The sequence below is a fragment of the Eurytemora carolleeae genome, unplaced genomic scaffold (genome assembly GCF_000591075.1).
Source record: "Eurytemora carolleeae unplaced genomic scaffold, Eaff_2.0 scaffold1276, whole genome shotgun sequence".
NCBI classification, from domain to species: Eukaryota; Metazoa; Arthropoda; class Copepoda; order Calanoida; family Temoridae; genus Eurytemora; species Eurytemora carolleeae.
The window spans coordinates 12376-34707 of record NW_019397163.1 but is presented as its reverse complement, the minus strand read 5'-3'; the positions used below and the strand labels follow the sequence as shown (position 1 = coordinate 34707).

General features: G+C 32.0%; 1 protein-coding gene across 1 annotated transcript in view; it reads right to left on the bottom strand.

The window, feature by feature from the left end:
* Nucleotides 1-148: 148 nt before the first annotated feature.
* LOC111712430 (phospholipase DDHD1) overlaps nucleotides 149-22332 on the bottom strand; it is a gene marked incomplete at its 5' end in the record, with an annotated part of 33303 nt that continues 11119 nt past the window's right edge. The window contains 16 exons of the mRNA XM_023487029.1: nucleotides 149-1370; nucleotides 2174-2289; nucleotides 3124-3233; nucleotides 3428-3491; nucleotides 3622-3652; nucleotides 6274-6314; nucleotides 7182-7291; nucleotides 8900-8938; nucleotides 9169-9240; nucleotides 10990-11028; nucleotides 13324-13379; nucleotides 13580-13625; nucleotides 15825-15966; nucleotides 17366-17419; nucleotides 18123-18172; nucleotides 19748-19782. Coding sequence (XP_023342797.1) covers nucleotides 864-1370; nucleotides 2174-2289; nucleotides 3124-3233; nucleotides 3428-3491; nucleotides 3622-3652; nucleotides 6274-6314; nucleotides 7182-7291; nucleotides 8900-8938; nucleotides 9169-9240; nucleotides 10990-11028; nucleotides 13324-13379; nucleotides 13580-13625; nucleotides 15825-15966; nucleotides 17366-17419; nucleotides 18123-18172; nucleotides 19748-19782 — 1512 coding nt within the window. The remainder of the gene's footprint in view (nucleotides 1371-2173; nucleotides 2290-3123; nucleotides 3234-3427; nucleotides 3492-3621; nucleotides 3653-6273; nucleotides 6315-7181; nucleotides 7292-8899; nucleotides 8939-9168; nucleotides 9241-10989; nucleotides 11029-13323; nucleotides 13380-13579; nucleotides 13626-15824; nucleotides 15967-17365; nucleotides 17420-18122; nucleotides 18173-19747; nucleotides 19783-22332) is intronic.

Sequence of the window (22332 nt, the reverse complement as noted above, 5' to 3'; positions counted from 1 at the left end):
ATTTTTCCCTGAATTCCTTGTTTTTATTTACTCCCGCTGCAAAAAAATATTTTAGATCAGCTCAACTAGGTAGTTCCTAAATAGACTCAGAGTCAATATATATTTCTTGGTGAGACCATCGACGTTGTTTTAGGTCAGTAACTTGTTCTATCCAAGATTAAAAATTGAAAGGATGACACTTTTCCTGATACTTCTGTGACTGTAGACATAATTTCTATCAACCCTTGATTTAAATAGTGCCGATTCATTTCTAGTTGTCTGAATATATGAGATATACTTCATTTTCTTTTTTAAAACTTGATCATTTTCAGTTGTGTTTTTTCTTAAAGTGACTTGCGCATTGCTAATTTTGAAACAATGGAGTAACTGTAAGAATTAAACACTTTTCAGCTAGAAAAACGACGACATCTTCCTAGTTGTTAATCGGATATGCCTCTCTTTAAACTGAAAGTCACGTGAATTATAACATAAGTTTCTAAATGCCAGAAGGGGTACAAATGTATCAATGTAGCCAAGAAAAGAGTAAATTTACAGCTGCAATAAGCAATAAGCAATACAACTTACTGAAATATTTAAACTCTTTTTAACCTTTCTAACATTCTAATAAATAGCGATATGTAGCTGAACATGTATTATTGAACCTGATCTCCTGAAAGTTTAAGTTAACCCTGATGGCCCAAAAAATTGGAGTTCATCTAATTACTAGTAGTTCAACTACCTTTTTCTAAAATATACTAGAGCTACTGCTCCAACAACCTCTGATATCCTATCTATGTTATCTGTAGCTGAAATTTGTGGCATTAAAAAAAAATATGGAAATATATAAGACGACTTTTTGCAAAGTATCTGAATTAATTATCCGATTACGGAGGAAGATTTGGAGGAATAGGAATATACTCCAGTTCTGGGAATAGTTTAGTAAGGATAAGGAAGGCAATATCCTTGTTACACCAGTAGGCGGTATGTGACGTCACCGCGGCAATATAGGAATTGCCGGATTCCTTCACAACATAATCCATTCTATACGCTAACCGTTTCCCATCCGGTAGCTTCATGTCATAGTTCAAGGCTTGGCCGTTGGTAGGGCCGTGACCGTTCATATGTTCACCGAAGCCTGACGGCGCTTGACCAGAAGGAGTGACGGCAGCGGCGGCGTCTCTAACAATATTCCACCAACTGTGCTGAGGATTCTCGGGTTGGGGGTTGGACTGATTGTTGAGACCGGAGGTTACTCCGCTTGCCATTTGACGCATGTCGAAGTTGATGGACCCGTTGGCGATATTGACAGGTAGAACAGTTTGACCTTCTTGTTGGGGTGGATCCCGTTTAACAGGATGAAGAGGGAGCTGACAGTACGGTATCTTGTCAACCTAAACATTAATTCTTTATCCTTCTATTGGCCTATTTTTGACAAGCTGGCATAGTTATGGAGCTCAGGCAATACTTTTAAGTTGAAGATATCTTCAACAATATTTTTGATAAAAACAAATTGTAATTTGATCCTGTTGGACTTTTTATTTTGTTGGTCAATTTTATTCTTTAATTCAGGATTTATGTTGAATATCGTACAGTCTACATTTTACAACATATATTGATCCATCGATCTATTGATCCATTGATCTTTTGATCTATTGATCTATTGATCTATTGATCTATTGATCTATTGATGTATTGATGTATTGATGTATTGTTCTATTGATCTATTGATCTATTGATCTATTGATCTATTGATCTATTGATCTATTAATCTATTGATCTATTGATCTATCGATCTATTGATCTATTGATCTATTGATCTATTATTATGTTGATCTATTGATCTATTGATCTATTGATCTATTGATCTATTGATCTATTGATCTTTTGATCTATTGATATTTTGATCTTTAAATCTATTGATCTATTGACGTGATCTTTTTGATAAATTGATCTAGTAATCTCTTGATCTTTTGATCAATTGGTCTATTAATATATTGATCTATTGATCTATTGATCTATTGATCCATTGATCCATTGATCCATTGATCTATTAATCAATTCATCAATTGATCAATTGATCTATTAGTCAATTCATCAATCGATCAATGATCTATTGATCTATTGATCTATTGATCAATTGTTCCATTGATCAATTGATATATTGATCTATTATTCCATTGATCTATTGATCTACCTGTGAGTAAGGGTAGATGTGTAGAGGTTCTATATTGGAATATATCTTCATAAATATTGGTTCTATCCTATAAGCCACAGGATCACAGGGATGGTAGATGTTGTATAAATATTTTACTAAACATTAAACAATTCAGAACTTTTGATGAAATACAACTTTTTTGCACTGCTTAAGATTTTATCCCTTAGATGAATAGAAAACTCTTAAAGGTTTGATTTAAATGTCGGAATGTAGAAATTGTAAATGTGATTAAAATGTCAGACTGTAGAAACTGTAAACGTGATTAAATGTCGAACAGTAAAAACTGTAAACATGATTAAAATGTCGGACCGTAAAAACTGTAAACGGGATAAAAAAGTCAGACTGTAGAAATTGTTAGAATGATTGAAATTTCGGACTGTAGAAACTTTAAACATGATTAAAATGTCAGACTGTAGAAACTGTAAACATGATTAAAATGTCGGACTGTAGAAACTTAAAACATGATTAAAATATCAGACTGTAGAAACTGTAAACTTAAATAAAATGCCGGACTGTAGAAACTGTAAATGTGATTAAAATGTTGGATTATAAACGTGATTTTAAGTGACCATATTTATTCATAGATTTACAACGGTGCCCTTAAAAGAGGTTTAAGATAAGAACGAGATATCCATGTTTAAACTTTAAAACTTGATTTTAATAATTAGTGGTTCTCTATCTAAGAGATGTATGGAGTTCTTCTGCAGAAACAATGGAGGAAATTGTAAAACAAAACACTTAAATAATATATTTTACACATTTTGACCAGATTAAGGTTCAAAGGGTACAGTTATGAATCGGGCATGCTAGGCTACCTTTGAATTGGGGGGCTCTCAAAAATACATCGGCATCAAAAATAGATCATGTTAAGTAGAACAATTTCTCTTCATAAAAAATAAAAAAATAAATTCCAAAAATTGTGTTTGTTCCTAAATCTCTTGGTAAGATATGTTGATGAAAGTCAGTATTAGTTGGATCCCGCCACCGTAGACTTAGAAATACAGGCAGGGGAGATCCCAGGCAAAAGAAATTCTCTATTCTATATCAGGATAATAATAATAATAATAATAATATTAATAATAATAATAATAATAATAATAATAATGATAATAATAATAATATAATAATAATAATAATAATAATAATAATAATAATAATAATAATAATAATAATAATAATAATAATAATAATAATAGATATAAATTGTATTTAGAAGTATTATTATTTGTATCCCTAAATAAAAGACCAGATTCAGCTCCAGTTGGATATTCAGTTGGTTTCCAACCCCTGGGACGACCTGTAGAGAATTAATCAATTACTTTATCAATCAATCAATCAACCAATCAACCAATCAATCAATCAATCAATCAAACATTTTGCCATTTCTCATTCATTAAAATCTATTTTTAAAGATTATATATCCCTACCTGGAATTCCTCCCTGAGCCGGAGACCCAACCTAAAACAAAAAATAAAAATAAAAACACTTTCTAAATATTCGTGAACGCCCCCTTTAAAACAATTTTTTTTATAGATTAAAAGAATGTGAGATAAGACAATGGTAACTGAGAAAGATTAATTTCCGATTCATCTTTCAATATTAGATAGATAGATAGATAGATAGATAGGTAGATAGAAACACTAAAACAATCTCATAAGAACAAATGTTGAAATCACCAAAACAATTTCTTGAAACACATGTTGACAACAGCAAAACAATCGCTTGAAACAAAAATTGAATATATTTAAACAATCCCTTGAAACACATGTTGAAAACAGCAAAACAATGCATTGAAAGGATGTTAAAAATAGCAAAACAATCCCTTGAAACAGAAATTGTAAATACTAAAACAATCCCTAAAAACAGATGTTGAAATCATCAAAACAATCTCTTGAAACAAAAATTGAATATATAAAACAATCTCTTGAAACAGATGTTGAAAACAGCAAAACAGTCTTTTGAAGCAGATGTTAAAAAATGCAAACCAATCCTGGCCTTGAAACGGATGTTTAAAAATTCAAACCCGTCCCTTGAAACAGATGTTTAAAAATTTAAACCAATCCCTTGAAACAGAACTTGAAAATACTAAAACAATCCCTTAAAACAGATGTTGAAAACACCAAAACAATCAAACGTCAGGTCTGAAAGTTTACAAAAACAAGTTTCTTTCCAGAATATGAAAACAGAAACTCTAAATGAGCTAAGTTTCTTGAAAAGTGTGTTTGTGTCTGTCAGATTGTGTGTAGGTAAAAGAGAGTTTGTATGATAACTCTACGAAATGATTTGATTTACTGCAGCGGCAGTGGTAGGAATACAAAACTTAGGGTTTAGGACATCCAATACAGAGAGAGAAGGATAGAAAGAGAGTGTTTTAGGATAGTAAGAGAAAAGGTGTTTGGACAGGGGAGTTTTTAGGACTGGAAGATAAAGGGTTTAGAACAGAAAGATTAAAAGTTAAGGAGAGGAACAAAGTTTAGGAAAAAAAGAAAAATAGTTTTTAGGAAAGTTCCTTTTTATACATAGTATAAGGACAAGAAAATAAATAGTTTAGGACAATAAGATAGAGGGTTTAGGACATCAGGGAAAAAAGGGTTTAGGACAGGACGATTGAAAGCCTAGGACAGAAAGACGCTTAGTTTAGGACAGAAAGCTAGATAGTTTAGGGCTTCTTCAGTATAACAGAAAAAAAACTAGAAAGGATAGGATGGATTTATAAAATATAATCAGTACTCCAATATAACAGTAAAGATTAGGGAGTACAGGATAGATTTATAAATTATAATCAGCACTCTAATATAACAGTAAAGATTAGGAAGGATAGGATGGATTTATAAAGTATAACCAGCACTCCAATATAACAGTAAAGATTAGGGAGGATAGGATAGATTTAGGAAATATAATCAGTACTCAAATATAACAGTAAAGATTAGGAAGGATAGGATGGATTTATAAAGTATAACCAGCACTCCAATATAACAGTAAAGATTAGGGAGGATAGGATAGATTTAGGAAATATAATCAGTACTCAAATATAACAGTAAAGATTAGGAAGGATAGGACGGATTCATAAAGTATAACCAGTACTCCAATATAACAGTAAAGATTAGGGAGGATAGGATGGATTTATAAAATATAATCAGTACTCCACTATGACAGTAAAGATTAGGGAGGAATGGGTGGATTTGTAAAGTATAATCAGTACTCCACTATAACAGTAAAGGCTAGGAAGGATAGGATAGATTTATAAAATATAATCAGTACTCCAATATAACAATAAAGATTAGGGAGGATAGGATGGATTTATAAAGTATAACCAGCACTCTAATATAACAGTAAAGATTAGGGAGGATAGGATAGATTTAGGAAATATAATCAGTACTCCAATATAACAGTAAAGATTAGGGAGGTCCACAGAGAGCAGGAATAAGTAATGGAAGAAGAGTGTTCATGACAGCCAAACAGAGAAAAAAGCCAGAAATAGAAAATATAATGTGAACTATGTGACAAACCTTGGAAAATGATATTATTTTCAATAATTTAAAAAACAAGTAGAATATTTGGGCCTTGTAATTTTAATTAAGTTAGGAAAATATCTTTTAATGGATTTTAGACTTCTTTTTTTAAGAAAACTAAGTTTTTAATCATAGATATTACAAGTAGATGTCCCATTTTTTTTCTTGTAATCAATTGATGTTTCTTGACCCTCGGAAATTTTTATAAACTCATTTCGAGCTAAAATATTTAATATAATTTTTTCCGACGCGGAATCGGGTCTCATAGAAATTTTAAAAAAATGCTGCATTTTATTTTACATACAATGATCCCATAAGATTATTTTGTAAAGAGTAGACATAATTAACAGCTTGCACATAACCTGTCCTTGTCATAGATATGAAAATATTTAATTCTTAATTCCTGTCTTACGATATGACAAAAATGGTTTTTTTATTATAAACAGCCGGCCAGCGTTATCTATCGAATCTAAGCTTAGATCTTCGTAGCTTTTATCATATAGTCAGCCAGTGTTTGTCGAAAGACGTCGTCTGTATTTATTATTATTTATTAATTATCATCTATACCTGGACAGAATACCAGGCATGCTCAACATCTTGAGTCCAACCTTAAAAATATTTTTTGTTAAATTTATTATATTTTGTAAAATTAAACATTTTATTTTACTAAAATTCAAAGCTTTTCAATTCTAACGGACAAACCTTAATGTGCATATTTTGATTCAAAGTGCATAGTTTAACTTTTGAACAGGAAAGTTTTGAATTAATGAGTTAAACTGATTTGCAAACATTAAAATGTATCGGCTGAGACCGTTTGTAATTAACTAATTGAATTCATTACATCATTTAAAATTTCAAGGCTTTGGAGTTTAATCACTCGACTATCTTTAATTGCTTTAATCACTGTAATCACTCTAATTAATATAATTACTCTAATCACTTTAATCACTCTAATCCCTCTAATCACTCTAATTAATATAATTATTCTAATCATCCTAATCACTCTAATCCCTCTAATCACTCTAATCTCTCTAATCACTCTAATCCCTCTAATAACTCAATCACTCTAATTACTCCAATCACTCAATTCACTCTTATAACTCTAATGACAATGATCACTCTAATCACTATAATTACTCCAATCACTCTAATCCCTCTAATCACTCAATCAGTCTTATCACTCTTATCACTCTAATCACTCTAATCGCGCTAATCATTCTAATCACTATAATTACTATGATCACTTTAATCACTATAGTTACTATTATCACTCTATTCACTTTAATTACTCTAATTACTCTTATTATTCTAATCACTCTAATAACTCTAATCACTGTAATTACTCTATTCACTCTAATCAGTCTAAACACTATTACTCTAATTACCCTAATTACTCTAATCACGTTTACTTTAATCACTCTAAACACTATTACTCTAATTATTTTAATTATCTGCTAATTAGTGCTGCTAATTACCTGATAAAATATCATAAGTAATAACACAGCCAAGAGAGTGTGAGACAATTGAGACTTTCCCTCCATTCGATTCAAAATTAGGATGACGGGCAACAAACATTTCATATAGTCTAAACAAACATTCATATAATCTAAACAAACATTCATATAGTCTAAACAAAAATTTCATATAGTCTAAAAAAAAATTTCATATAGTCTAAACAAACATTCATATGGTCTAAACAAACATTTCATATAGTCTAAACAAACATTCATGTAATATAAACAAACATTTCATATAGTCTAAACAAACATTCATGTAATATAAACAAACATTCATGTAATATAAACAAACATTCATGTAATATAAACAAACATTCATATAATATAAACAAACATTCATAAAGTCCAAGCAAACATTTATAAAATTTAGACAAACATTTCATAAAGTCTAAACAAACATTCATATAATATAAAGAAACATTCATATAATATTAACAAACATTCATATAATATAAACAAACATTCATAAAGTCCAAGCAAACATTTATAAAATTTAGACAAACATTTCATAAAGTCTAAACAAACATTCATATAATATTAACAAACATTCATATAATATAAACAAACATTAATAAAGTCCAAGCAAACATTTATAAAATTTAGACAAACATTAATATAGTCTAATGAAACATTCAGAAAATCTAAACAAACATTCATGAAATCTAAAAAAAACATTAATTTAGTTAAAACAAACATTTATTTAGTCTGAAAAAACATTCATTTGGTCTAAAAAACATTCATAAAATCCAAACAAACATACTTAAGGACATCTAACAAATTTTGTTACAAAATATGCGGTATTTTTCATGCAAATGAGATGCGTAACAAAATCACAATATGTTAGCTTTATCTTAGCAGGAGAGCATCCTATCCTATAACTGATTAAAACAAATTTAGAAGTTTATAACCGTGTCATTATTTTCCCACCATTTTTGGCACCTACAATGATTAATTTATTTGATAACTAGAGTTTTAATGTTGATTGTTTGAATTTAAAACCAATACTGCAGCCAATGACGTCATGTAAAAGTGAACAGAGCGTTCACATTATTCGGATAAATTCCTAATGCCCTATCTTCTAATATTCTACCATCTTTGGTTGGTTCCACTTAAAATTGTGTTACAGTTCCAAGATTTGAGCCGGCGCTCAAATGAAACCAGTTTTGAATTCTTTAAATTAGGCCTCTGAACGTAATTACAATACACACAGAATAAATTCTACGCCAAGACATTTTTCGAAATGTACAGAGAGTGTCCCGCGAAACATGACAGTAGCAAGACGACTTGACATTTGAAATAATTTAAGGCCTTTACTAAATTTTAAACTAAAATTCTAGAGTTTATAGTCACAAAATACCCCTTGTTCTGGCATTTCCAAAAAGTGGTCTGCCTTAATAAAATTGAAATCTGGAAGAAATTCTCAATATCTCCGGTAATATTTATAGCACAAAAAAGGAAGACCACATTTTTGAAATCCCCAGGATTTTAAGAATTTTTGTGCTCGTTGTTTCAAGAATCATGCATGTAAATGAAGGTTGACGACTAAATGTCTCAAATAAATTCAAAAATCAAAGACAACTTTTAAATCGTCTTCTTATTGTCTTGTTTCTTGGGCACGGACATCTTTATTCGGAAAAAAATGAATAAGTTCAACACAGTTTAATTATATTTTGAACCTGTTCAGTTCGCGCTGCAACGCACTCCAAATTTCCATTCTGAAAATACATTTTACAATAATAATAATATTATGAAAATAAATAATTGTAATAATAATAATAATAATAATAATAATAATAATAATATTAACAAAAATAATAATAATAATGATAATGATAATAATAAAAATAAAAATAATAATAATAATAATAATAATAATAATAATAATAATAATATTAACAAAAATAATAATAATAATGATAATAATAATAGTAAAAAATGATGATACCTAAATAACGGGCTAGTATAATACATTATGTCCATTGCTGTAGAATTGAGTAAACTTCTTAGCCCCATTATTCTAAATTAAAAATAGATTAAAATACAATATATTGAAATTTCATCTTTCAGGAAGAAAGATTAAATATTGTTAATTTAAAATTTGTCTTAACAAAGGTTTTAACACTTTTTAGAATGAAAGGAAAATTTCAGGAATTAGCAATATATTAAGAAAGAACAAAATAATTGAATGAATATGCTAAAAGAAGGGAGAAAAGAAATATTAATTACATTATTAAGTAAAATATTAATGTATGAAAGAGCGTCATGTGCTAAGCGAAAGTACAACATCACTGAATGAATGTGCTGAAAGATAGTGCAAAGTTAGGAATGACTGAATAAATGAATGAATGTGTTTAGATAAAGTAGGATGAATGAATGAATAAATGTGTTTAAATAATGAATGAATGAATATATCAAAATAAAACAGAAAAAATTAGTTAATTAGTTTAGGAAAGGGAAAGATTACTGAAAAATGTACTAAAGAAAGAGACTAAATGATTAAATGAATGTGCTTAATGAAAGTACAAGATGAAAGGATGAATATAAAAAAAGAAAGGACAAGTTTTATAAATGAATGTACGTAAAAATTTGATTCTTGAATTTATATTCATTGTTGTGGAACTATGTATATCTGAATAAATATTAAGAAACTAAAGATCTCTATTCAGCAACAGTAGTAGATGCATAGAATTCCATTCTATCCATTCTAAACTCTATTGTAAGAATTTAATATTTTTTATTTTCTAACCCAGGGAATATTCCAAATATTATTCACTATACACCGTTCTTCAACAAATAAAAACATGAAAGAAATGTCAGATTAAAAAAATCTTGACATTGCTCTTGAAATATCAAAGTCCTCGGAAATTTAGTTTTCAAAACAACTTCCCGACAAACCGATTTAAAATAAACCCCGCAAAATTACTTATGCACATAATTTGGCAAGAAATATTAAAAGTCGATATTAGGAAACTCTGGTTAAGAAAAATTATTCACATATTTGAAATCTCTAAATTTTCTTGGCATAGACAAATATACTCATAAGGTTACACATTTTGAGAGAGTTGTAATTGTGAAAATCTTATTATTTGTCCTTCTTTTTTACACAGTCAAAACATTAAAGGAAGGTATTTTAACCGGAAGTAAATTGCTCCTTTAGCTTTATCTAAGGAATGATTAAATACAACTTGAAAGGAGTCTTTGCCACAAACTGAAATTTTCAAATCCCAATATCTTCACAACTTGATGGTGTAAACCTTTAATATCTCAAACTTGGACTTATTGATCTAACAGAATTCATAATTTGACATATCTAACGTCTCCGACATTGAGTTGCAATGATATCAGGATCTAAAAATTATAGATTATAGAATTGTTCGTTGAACTTGAAACCGATTTTTAAATAAAAAGTAAATTAAACTCTTTACGTTCATGGCTAGTCCCTAAAACGGAATTGAGTCTTTGCCACGCCCACAGCCTCTGATTTTCTAATCCTTATATCTTTGCCACGCCCACAACCTCTGATTTTCTAATCCTTATATCTTTGCCACGCCCACAACCTCTGATTTTCTAATCCTTATATCTTTGCCGTAAACGATGAATTTCAAACAATGAATTAAGGTAGATCAAAAATGTTAAGTATACACCCTCAGGTTGCAAATATTTGGGGCATAGACAATTTGAGTTTATGGTAAAGACTTTGTACCTTTTCCCATCCGGCGATATTTGTTAAAAATGAAAAATTATTGTAGTGAAGGAATATAATTACCTTTGTGGGGTAATGGCATCTACAAGTCCCATATCCAATCTATACAAATATCAAGATAATATTTATATCCATGGAGAACAAAGATTTATAGAGTTGGCAGAAAATAGTCTTCAGATAAATTCATATTCTGTGGTGGTGAAATTACAATAGTTAGAAAATGAACCATGTAATGTTAAAAACTCAGCCAGGCTTTATTATTTAATATATTTTAACCTTCGCTTTATTGTCCCGGCTATGAGATGTTGTTTTTATTTTGGATCCCATCTCCCTCTCATGTGAATTTCCCTTAGAAATTTTCGCATCTATTGTAAACAAGCACGGTTTCATACCCATTGTGTTGCTCATATTTAGTATTGTACATAATAAGTTAGTTGAAAACACAGACCTAAACCTAATCCAGGGTTTAGTTGTCCGTTAGAAAGTCTAATAGAGCCCCAATCATATCTAGAGCCGGATACAAGCTAAGCTGGTAAATCTATTAAACTCTAGATAACTGTTAGGCAGAGAACGGCAGCTGCTCCGGGTGGGAGCTAAGAGGTGATAACGGATACAAAACCAGGTCAAATGAACAAAAAAATAGTACAAATAAAACAAAAAGTTTTAACTTTGGATATTTTGAAATTCTGGATATTTTGTAGTTTTGGATATTTTGTAATTTTGGTCACTTTGTAGTTTTGGACATTTTGTAACTTTGGACATTTTGTAAATTGGGGCTTTTTGTTATCTTGGGTGTTTTGTTATTTGGATGTTTTGTTATTTGGATGTTTTGTTTTTAGAAGATTTGTAACATTGGGAGTTTTGTTTTTGGGTGATGTTTAATTTGGATGTTTTGTTATTGGACATTTTTTTGGGCGTTTTGTATCCACTCCGTGATAACGGTTATCAGGACACGGAGAATAACGAATCAGCCTTGTTTAAAACCCTGATAGGGTTAGTATTGACATAGTGTAGTATTTAAAGCATGGTGTAATATTTAGAATATGGCCAGATACTAAAACCCTTCAACCCTCTGAATCTAAGCCGAGTAGAGAACCTGGAGAATAGGATCAGTACGCTCTTATACAGGATAGACGTTAGAGCTTAGCTCCGTTTATCCCCTTTAAAGCCTGGAGACTTGTACTTCATTGACAGCTCTCAAGATGACATATCTTACCAGGACTACCAGAGGACCAAGGAGGACGCCAGCCTCTTTCCCATCCTTCAACATGAATACACATCCTCGGAATTCTCAATATCACTAAAGATATCAGATATTATTATCCAGTTGGAGCTAAAAACTACCCACTGGAATATCCTGGATACACAGGAGAACCAAGATATTCAAGATATCAGATGCTGCCTAAACCTGATACTGGAGACGCTGATATTTTACAGAAAGCTCTTCACAGATCTAATGAGGATAATAATGATTATAACAATGATTATAACAATGTTGATAACAATGATGATAACAATGATGATAACAATGATGATAACATAACAGAGACTCTGGGAGCAGGTCAGACTGTAAGTACGGCTGACATAGCAGAGACTCTCGGAACAGCTCCAGGAGCAGCTCAGATCGTAAGAACGGCTAACATAAAGTGGATTCAAAGAGCAGCTCTAGTAGTTGGAGAAGCAGCTTATGTCACAATCAGAGCATCCCAGATTGTAGAAGCAGCCTGGATAACAGAGACTCTGAGTGCAGCTGAACGAGAGAAAGCTGCTCAGACAGATCCTGAGCTGTAGCAGCTGGATATTTAAAGAAACTTATTAAACATGAAACAACGTTACAGATGTATTCAATAAATATACTTTGAAGCTGATCAATCCCAATTCATTTATACTCTGAGAGAGATATGTACATAGAGGGTATTATAGGGATCGATACTAAAACGAGAGTTTGGGTATCTAGAGTGAAATATTTGCATAAACCTTAAACCATGGGTTCAATTAATTGACCTCGAAAGTCCCTAGTATTTACATCCGGCTTATTATTTGAAGACAATAATCATTATTACAATAGAAGTTGGAAAGGCTGGTTATGGAGGCGGAGAAATTCCTGAAGTGTTCCATCTCTACTCTTATTCAGTATCGTTTTCTTTAAAACGTGTAAATATAGTTTGTGTGCATAATCATGTTATTATTCAATTCAGTTCAGGATATTTACTTTATAAAGCTTCACTGTTCAAAAGCATTTCTTTTCCAATCATACAACCCCCCCTCTCTCCGTACACCCCTCCCCCTCCATATTCCCCACCTCCAACCAACCCACTCCACCCTCTTCTTTCCTTTCCTTACTACTCCTCTAAGAATGTGCTTGTTATATTTTATTATTTAGAAGTTTGTGTTTACCTGAGATTATTTCTCCATTCTACTGGGAAGAGTTCAACCCTCTGACCAGATTGTTCCTAAAATATGAGAAAAAATGTAAAAAAATTTATAAAAAGAAAATTGGAAATTTAAATTCAACATGTCGACTGAAGGATTGTGAACTTTTATTATTTTGTATATTATCAAAGAAAATCAAAATAAGATATGACTATAAAAATTGTTAAATTAAAAACTGTACAAAACAATGAAAAAATTCCTAGTTTTTGAACTTTTTTACCTGATATTTTGGGTAACATTTGTTTAGAATATGTGATATGTTTTCCCTGCAAATTATTCAAAATAAAGCCAAGATAAATAGGCCGTGTACCCTGTGCAGTGTGCAGGGGGCGGAAACGTCATGTGTGTGTGTCTGCACCAAAAGAGTGTGTGTAAAGTTTACCGAACCAAAGGTGTGTACTGTAGGTATATACAGTACATACGAATCTCGGTATATGTACAGTCTAGGAGAGTACATTTGTTTATTGTTAATTGTTAATTTGCAAAGCAGTGCGACTTCCTTTCTAATGCCAGACCACGCCATTTCCTTTCCCTTTATTCCTATTCCCTGGCAGTGTGCTTCCTGTGTTTAGATAGAAACAAACATATAAGAATACATTGGATCAAAAAAACAATTATGGATTATGGAGACGAATTTTAAGCAGTTTTATACATTTTGATGTTATTACAAAGAAATGTTTTACCAGTAGTCTAGAAATTAACTTTGCTGTGAAACGGATCTGTAAATAGTGTACTATACTGTACTGTACTGTACTGTATATTGTACTGAACGTACAGTTTACTGCGCAATTTTTACTTTAATCTAAAAGTCGTCTTTCATTTAATCTGTTTAATGGGCCCCATCTTTGAAACATGTAATTAAATTCTGCAAGGGAATTTTTGATGTTTGCAAAATCCCTGATTATGAAGTTTTCATAAATGCATGTTTTTCGTTGTTTGGAACACGGTCTTGAAACTCAGGAAATGTTTAAATTAGGGTAATGTTACATCGTCTATACGTAACATCCCCCTACTAAACTTCTGACCTACTAACTTTCCGACCTACTGCAATATCGGACCTACGCCAGCTGTTTATTTTAGTATTATTTGAGGGTTAGGTTAGGTTATAACAATTTCTGGGCCGAGCGCTACGGCTAGGACAGGCTAGGGGGCCGAGCGCCGCGGCTAGGACAGGCTAGGGGGCCGGGCGCTGCGGCTACAAGTCCATATAGCAGCTAAAATACCACGTTCTAGTAGGTCGGATGTGAAGTATAGCGGATTTGGCGTAGGTCAGAAGTGGAGTATGGCGGATATGTGTAGGTCGAAAAATACACCACCTAAATTAGTTTTCTTAAAGTTTCAGAAAATATGAACAATACATGAGCCCTTCGTTTTCAGAAAGGCTCGTCTCCCGTTTTAAGAATGGGTTCAGGTATGAGTATCCTGTTTAAGAATGGGTTCAGACATGAGTCCCCTGTTTAAGAATGGGTTCAGGTATGAGTCCCCTGTTTAAGAATGGGTTCAGGTATGAGTCCCCTGTTTAAGAATGGGTTCAGGTATGACTCTAACACCTATATTAAGAATGGGCCCGGGCATGAGCCCCGGTCCTGTCTGAGAAATGGGTTCAGACATGAGTCCCACACCTGTATTAAGAATGGGCCCGTGCATGAGTCCTGGTCTTGTATTAAGAATGGGGTGAGATATGAGTTCCACACCTTTATTAAGAATGGGTCCGGGCAGGAGTCCTGGTCTTGTATTAAGAATGGGTTCAGACATGAGTCCCACACCTTTATTAAGAATGGGCCCGGGCATGAGTCCTGGTCTTGTATTAAGAATGGGTTCAGGCATGAGTCCCACACCTGTATTAAGAATGACCCGGGCATGAGTCCAGTCTTGTATTGAGAATGGGTTCAGACATGAGTCCCACACCTGTATTAAGAATGGGCCCGGGCATGAGTCCTGGTCTAGTATTAAGAATGGGTTCAGACATGAGTCCCACACCTATATTAAGAATGGGCCCGGGCATGAGTCCCGGTCTTGTATTAAGAATGTGTCCCTACTTCAAGGTCTAAGCTTGCGCATTATCCTAATGAATGTTGATGAATGGATGGGACTGGACGGATTATACTGCAGCGAGAGTCAAGTAGTTTTTACTGTACCGAGAATATTGCAGTAAATCTTACATTTATCAATTACTGTGTAAAATTCTGTAGATAATATGCAGCAAGATTTTGAAATTTTTCCCACAATTTTCAAATTAATTTCAAATATATTAATTTAGCTCGCTTATATTCAAATAGAATAATCATTCTAGAATTCATAAACTATAGTTCTGTAGATTGGAAAATATGTAAAATCAAACGTTCTTTTAAATTTTACTTTATCTTTGTTTTTCCTTTTTTAATCTTAAAAAATTGTCAAATTTTACTGATTTGACAAAATAAATCAATTATTTTCAATTTTGAATTATTTTGAATAATTCATTCCTGAGCATTGTAGCATTTCTGCCGATTGTTGATTCGTCCATAATACCGCCCACTCCATGAACAACAAAGACGATATGCGATACATCAGGTAAACGTTCAGCGGCATTACACGGTTCCTTGTACCCCCTGAAAATGCGGTAACCTGAAATATGATTTTTTAAAGATTTTTTTAAACGAATCCAGCAACTACTATAACAACAAAACAAATCAACTTTTCTATATACACTTTTCTAAACAAAATCAGTGGAGTGTAAGTTTTTTAAAATTTTCTCTTTCCTGGTAAATCCGTAAATCGTACAAATTATATGAAGAATATTGCAGTATTATAACTGTTTTTCTTTTATAATTGATATAAAACTGTGTCAAAATTATACAAAATATACAATATACAATTTTGTATAAAAATAGTAGGTTTAAACAGATCATATTCAGCAAATACGCAACCAATCTAAAAACGAAATTATATCCCACAGGAGCCTGAGAATCTCAGGTTTGCTACTATTATAATTTTTGATTTTGCATTTTGCATTTGCAGATATAATTGATAATATTATTACATATAGTCCGTATTACGTCACCAGAACTTCAGCCAATGGCGTGATACTGCAGAGAAAATCATGTCTAAAATGGACAACAAAGATTGACCTATCAATAACTCTTCTAGATTTGGCTTGACAATTATTTACATAAATTTGAAATTGCCTATCGCTCTTTAAAATTACAGAACATCCGTTTGGAGGCACTTTCATAGATTATGATATATATTTATATATATATATTGTATTCATATTATACAAATACACATATATTAAGTGACTAAGTGTAATACTAGCCTTTAATAATGTAAAAAAAGTCGATATAGTACGTGCATAAAACAATATGTAATTGTTCAAATCCACACTGTTCAGTCTTTTATCGTGAACGTTTTTAATTGATATTTAATCAAACTTTAACTGAACTTTAACACGGTAAAATCGCGCTTTAAAGGAACTGTGGTTGTAATTTCAAGTGACCCTTCATTTTACTTTAAATGTTCACTCATACTCTAATTTTTTATCATTATGTTTTTTGTTCTTATGTCGGAGATATATTTTTAAAATCACAAGTTCAGAGGCCGGATTTAAAGAATATTAATTGCGTCGCTGAACCGCCAAAAACCGGTTCCAATTGAGCTCTGGCTCAATTCTCGAAACATTGAATATACTTTCAAGTGGATAAAACCATGTTCGAGCCGCGTCTTAAGTTTTAGACGCGGCTCAAATTCTTCAAATTCGGCCTCTTTAAATACCAAAGGTTAACACCATCAAGTTGCTAAGATTTAAGATTAAATATTAGATTTTTAGGCGAGTGTGCAGTTCCTTTTTTCTTTTAAAACTGATGAACCCCAAATCTTTCAGATCGTTCCAAAACAAACCAAAAATGTTAAAGAATGCCGAAATTAGACGTCTATTTCCTTCCTATCAGGAAGAAATGGGTGGGAGGGGGGAGGGTAGTGATCTTCCAAATATATAATTTTATATTTAGTGTCTATATATTTGTACCTGCAGACTTCTTTATTCCTACAGACTCAACTAGACCTCTATAGATTTTCGATCCTAAAACATTTATTTTTAGTAGAGGTTGCACCAAAGGTCCGTTTTACATTAATGCAAGGGACAGTATAGGGGTGGGAGGGGTAGTTTACTAATACTAGCCTTAGAGGGTGCTTCGCGCCCATCTTCTAAATTAATTGTGAACATGTTCTCTTTGTGTACATCGTAAAACAAAACAAAAATAATTCGCGGATTTTCACAAAAAATTTCGCGGATTTTCAAAATTTTAAAAAATTTAATGAAGATCGAATTTTGATGGAGACAAATATTTAAAATTTCAATCATTCATAAACCTTCCCCGGGGTCCCTAGATGTCCCACAAAAAATTTGGGCCCGATCGGTTCAGCCGTTTTGACGTTTATTGGATACAAACAAACAAACAGACACCCAAACAGACAAGCCAAATTTATATATAGATTGTTATATTAGATCTAGGCAAGCAGAGTGCTTCAAACCTTACTTTAAAAATTATAGCTTTTAAGTTTCAGGAATTTCGAAACCTTTAGGCGAAATTCTGCTCATTTCCTCAATTTCCATTTTGCTAAATTAATTTTGCCGAAACCTTGAAAATTATAATAATATGGCTTCTTTTATAACTATAATCATATCTTGTTAATCAACGTATAATATTTAATTTCAATTAGAAACATTGCTTTATACTTTTTGTATTTTTTCTAATTTTAATTATTATTTCCTTTATTTTTACCTGTTGACTCTAGGTGCATATAGGTTTCTTCGGGAGACATCCATTCCACCCTGGAATAATATACTTAAAGTGTAGAAGTAAGGTGGTCCTCAATTTACAGAGAGGCATAATCGATTCACAACGGTACCTTTAAAGTTTTGTCTAATCAATAGAGCGTGAATAATATGAATATAAAAATAAACATCACTATAGTTTCAGTAGAAGTAAATATTTCCATTTACTAATAGCGCCGATTGAAGGATTCTTAACTCTAATTGGATAATGAGATAGATAGAAATATAAATGTTACCGATATATACTATTTCTATTGGTTCAGAATAGACAACAAACACATGACGGAACCCTGATTGGATCAGGCGCTAATGGACTCGGCATACTGACGTGTTAGAAGAAAACACTTTCAAGCTAAAAGAACGACGATAACTCCCAAATTATTGATCAGATAACGGTGTAAATGTGTAAAGGGTACAGCTGTGAATCCCGTTAACTCGCTCTTTAATTGAAGGGTAACTTTAAATTAAAACAATAGTCCCTTTAACATAGTTGGAAACAAACTATGATTTCCAACGTAAAGCTGTTATTCACCTACACGAAATTACGTGCAGTTACGCGAAATAATTTTCATTTCGTGAAATTTTGCAGAATTACGCGTAATTGGCGAAACTTCAATTTTGCGAAATTTCGGCCGTAATTTCTACAAAATAATTTCGCGAAATTTTGTAATAATTATGCATAGTTAGCAAAACTTCAATTTCGCGAAATTAAAGCGTAATTCACGTAATTTCTACAAAGTAATTTTGCGAAATTTTGTAGTAATTACGCAATTAGCGAAACTTCAATTTCGCGAAATTACGCTGTAATTTTATTTGCTCCCAATATTTCCTACATTATTCCTTCTTGTAACTAATTTTTTCTTTATATTTTCCTCACAAAAACATCGAATAGAAATAAATAATCCTAATTTTTCGCGAACACTCTCTTTAAACTAGTTTTCATGAGTAGTAAATGTAAATAAATGCTGAATAATAAGTTTTAGAATTATCACACTGAGAGCTTATAGACTATTCATCATTTTCTGACATGACAGGAATCAGCCGTTTTGCATACTTTTATACTTATTACTTTTTAATGTAGAAAATATTATTTATTTTTATTTTTCCACGTGAACAAACATATAAATGGGGGAGGGAGAGAAGGGGGAAATAAAGAACACTTAGGCTTATTTTGAACACTTTTAATTTTATTTCAACAAAATTACGAGTTTTAAAACTTTCAAACTGCATTTTTTAATAAATACTTTTTCGGATCGGTTTTCCTAGGTGAAAAATGTCAAAACCAATTTTTTTATTATTGCTACCAATTTAAAACAAAGTTTGTTCGAGCATTCACAAGATATTTTAAAATCCCTTGAATTCATAAAAAAATCTGTTCAACTTGAGCTGGGAACTTTAGAATGGTGGATATCGGGACTAATGCTTAATCCACTCTATTTCTTAATCTTGAGATTAAATAATGCTTGTTCTCCTCATGAATTTAATCTCCAGATTAATTAAACGATCGGGATTAAGGATATCCCATTCTAAAGTTTTCATCTCTGGACACATTATAGAAATAAAAAGTTATACCTGTATTCCCCTGGAAACTGCATAACATGATGAACCTTAACAAAAACAGAAATAAAAAAATAAAAAAAATCTAATTAATACTTGTTTTTTCAAAATTTTAAGAATATTTTAGGAATTTTAAACTTTATGTAGTCATGACAGTTCTTTTTTCAATTCCTGCATTTTTTGGTGTTGGGCTATTTCTCCAGCGCAACTTCCTCAGTCACTAATTCCCCGAGACAACTTCCCCAACAGCAATTTCCCCAACAGACAATTTCCCCAATCACTAATTTCCCCAACAGAAACTTCACCAACAACAATTTCCCGATGCAGTAAACACAGCAATTTCCCCAACAACAATTTTGCCATTTGGTAAAATATTAAATTTGTTCGTTTTTAACATTATTCCAATTAACAAATTCGCAATTTGGAGATAAAAAAATTCGCAACTTTTTAAATGTGAAAAACCCAATCAGTTGGATCATTTCTAGCAGTTTATACAATGCCACAAAGTAGAGCAATGTTCTGGTGGATCCCAATAAGTATGAGTATAACCTACAATAAATCTCAAGGGATAAAACTCAATCGTTCTGGATCTGAACGTAATATCACTTTCCAACAACCATAATAATAATATAAACCATGCAATTGCAAAGTGTGGAGCTTCCGCCATTGAAAAACAGCTGTAGCCAACCCTGATATTCTGCAGGCAGGTCGGTTCTGGTAAACTAAGCCTTTAGAAATGAACCGAAGTGCTTCTCTGGTTGCTACTGAGAGACCAAAAGTTCCTAAGTCAGCACAAGAATTCTTTAATTTGCCGGATAGGATTTTACTGCATGGGGAAATCGTTGTTGGGAAAGTTGGTATTGGGGAAATAAGTGACGGGGAAGTCAGTGTTGGGAAATTAGCAGTTGGGGAAATTGCCGTTGGGGAAGTTGTGACTGGGGAAATTGTGTTGGGGAAGTTGCGCTGGTGAAATTCTCTAACACCCATTTTTGTGTGATTCTGAAAATTCTTTTTTTTCTGAAAAAAACTGAATATTAAGAGTCAAGTTTAAAGGAACTGTTGGCGTAATTTAAAGTGATCCTCCCTACTAAAAAATGGCATTTGCAATTCCCTAAGATACCCCTTAGATGTTTATTTGAGTAATAATGTGGGAGATATTGCCGTTTTAATCATATAAATAAATGTGGCAACTTCCTTGCTCTTTTCTTCTAACCTGTAAGTTGCATTCTTAAAAAACCGTAAAACGTGAAAAACGTCCTTGATTTTTTCTCATGCAAAGTTTAAAAGGAGATAGTTGCTTTAAAATATAGGGGCAGTCCATATGAAGGCAGAAACCGCTTCATCAACCCTATTTTTATCTTTTATTTTTGACTAACAGTAGTCTACTATGAACCAGCTGTATGTGAATATTAAAGATAATTTGTATTCAGCATACATGTCAAGGGAGGGATTTTTACAGGGTTAAGCTGTGCTCACAAGTTTACCCATTTACTTAAACCCCCCTGATAGGGGGTAGGGGGGGGGGGGTCGTAGGTTTATAGCCAAAGAATTAAACTTTAGACATGGCGGTTAAACCTAAAAACATGGTAATTCATTTGTAAACCTTATTATTTTTATTATTGTCATTTTTTTTGCACTAAAATTAAATTTTTAAAAAACTCGAAATATTTTTAAAAAATTTTATTATTTATTTGTAGATATCATGTATACAAGAACTCTGATTATTTACCTATACCCTTGATTCTCTACCATATATGATTATATTCTTAAACCCTGAATATCTACCTAAACCTTGATTATCTACTAAACCCTGATTATCTACCTACACCCTGATTATCTACCTGAACCCTGATTATCTACTTAAACCATGATTATCTACCTAAACCCTGATTATCTACTTAAACCCTGGTTATCTACCTAAACCCTGATTATCAAACTAAACCCTGATTATCTATCTAAACCCTGATTATCTACTTAAACCCTTATTATCTCCCTGAACCCTGATTATCTACCTAAACCCTGGTTATCTACCTAAACCCTGATTATCTACTTAAACCTTGAATATCTACCTAAACCCTGATTATCTACCTAAACCCTGATTATCTACCTAAACCCTGTTTATCTCTCTGAACCCTGAATATCTATCTAAAGCTAATTATCTATCTAAACCCTGATTATCAACCTAAACCCTAATGATCTACCTAAACCCTGATTATCTACCTAAACTCTGATTATCTACCTAAAGCTGATTATCTACACCTGAACCCTGATTATCTACTTAAACCCTGATAATCTACCTAAATTTGATTAACTACCTAAACCCTGATTATCTACCTAAACCCTGATTATCTACCTAAACCTTAAATATCTACCTAAACCCTGGTTATCTACCTAAACCCTGATTATCTACCTAAACCCTGATTATCTACCTAAACCCTGATTATCTACCTAAACCCTGATTATCTACCTAAACCCTGGTTATCTAATTAAACCCTGATTATCTACCTAAACCCTGATTATCTATCTAAAGCCTAATTATCTACCTAAAGCAAAACTTATTATTTTTATTATTGTCATTTTTTTTGCACTAAAATAAAATT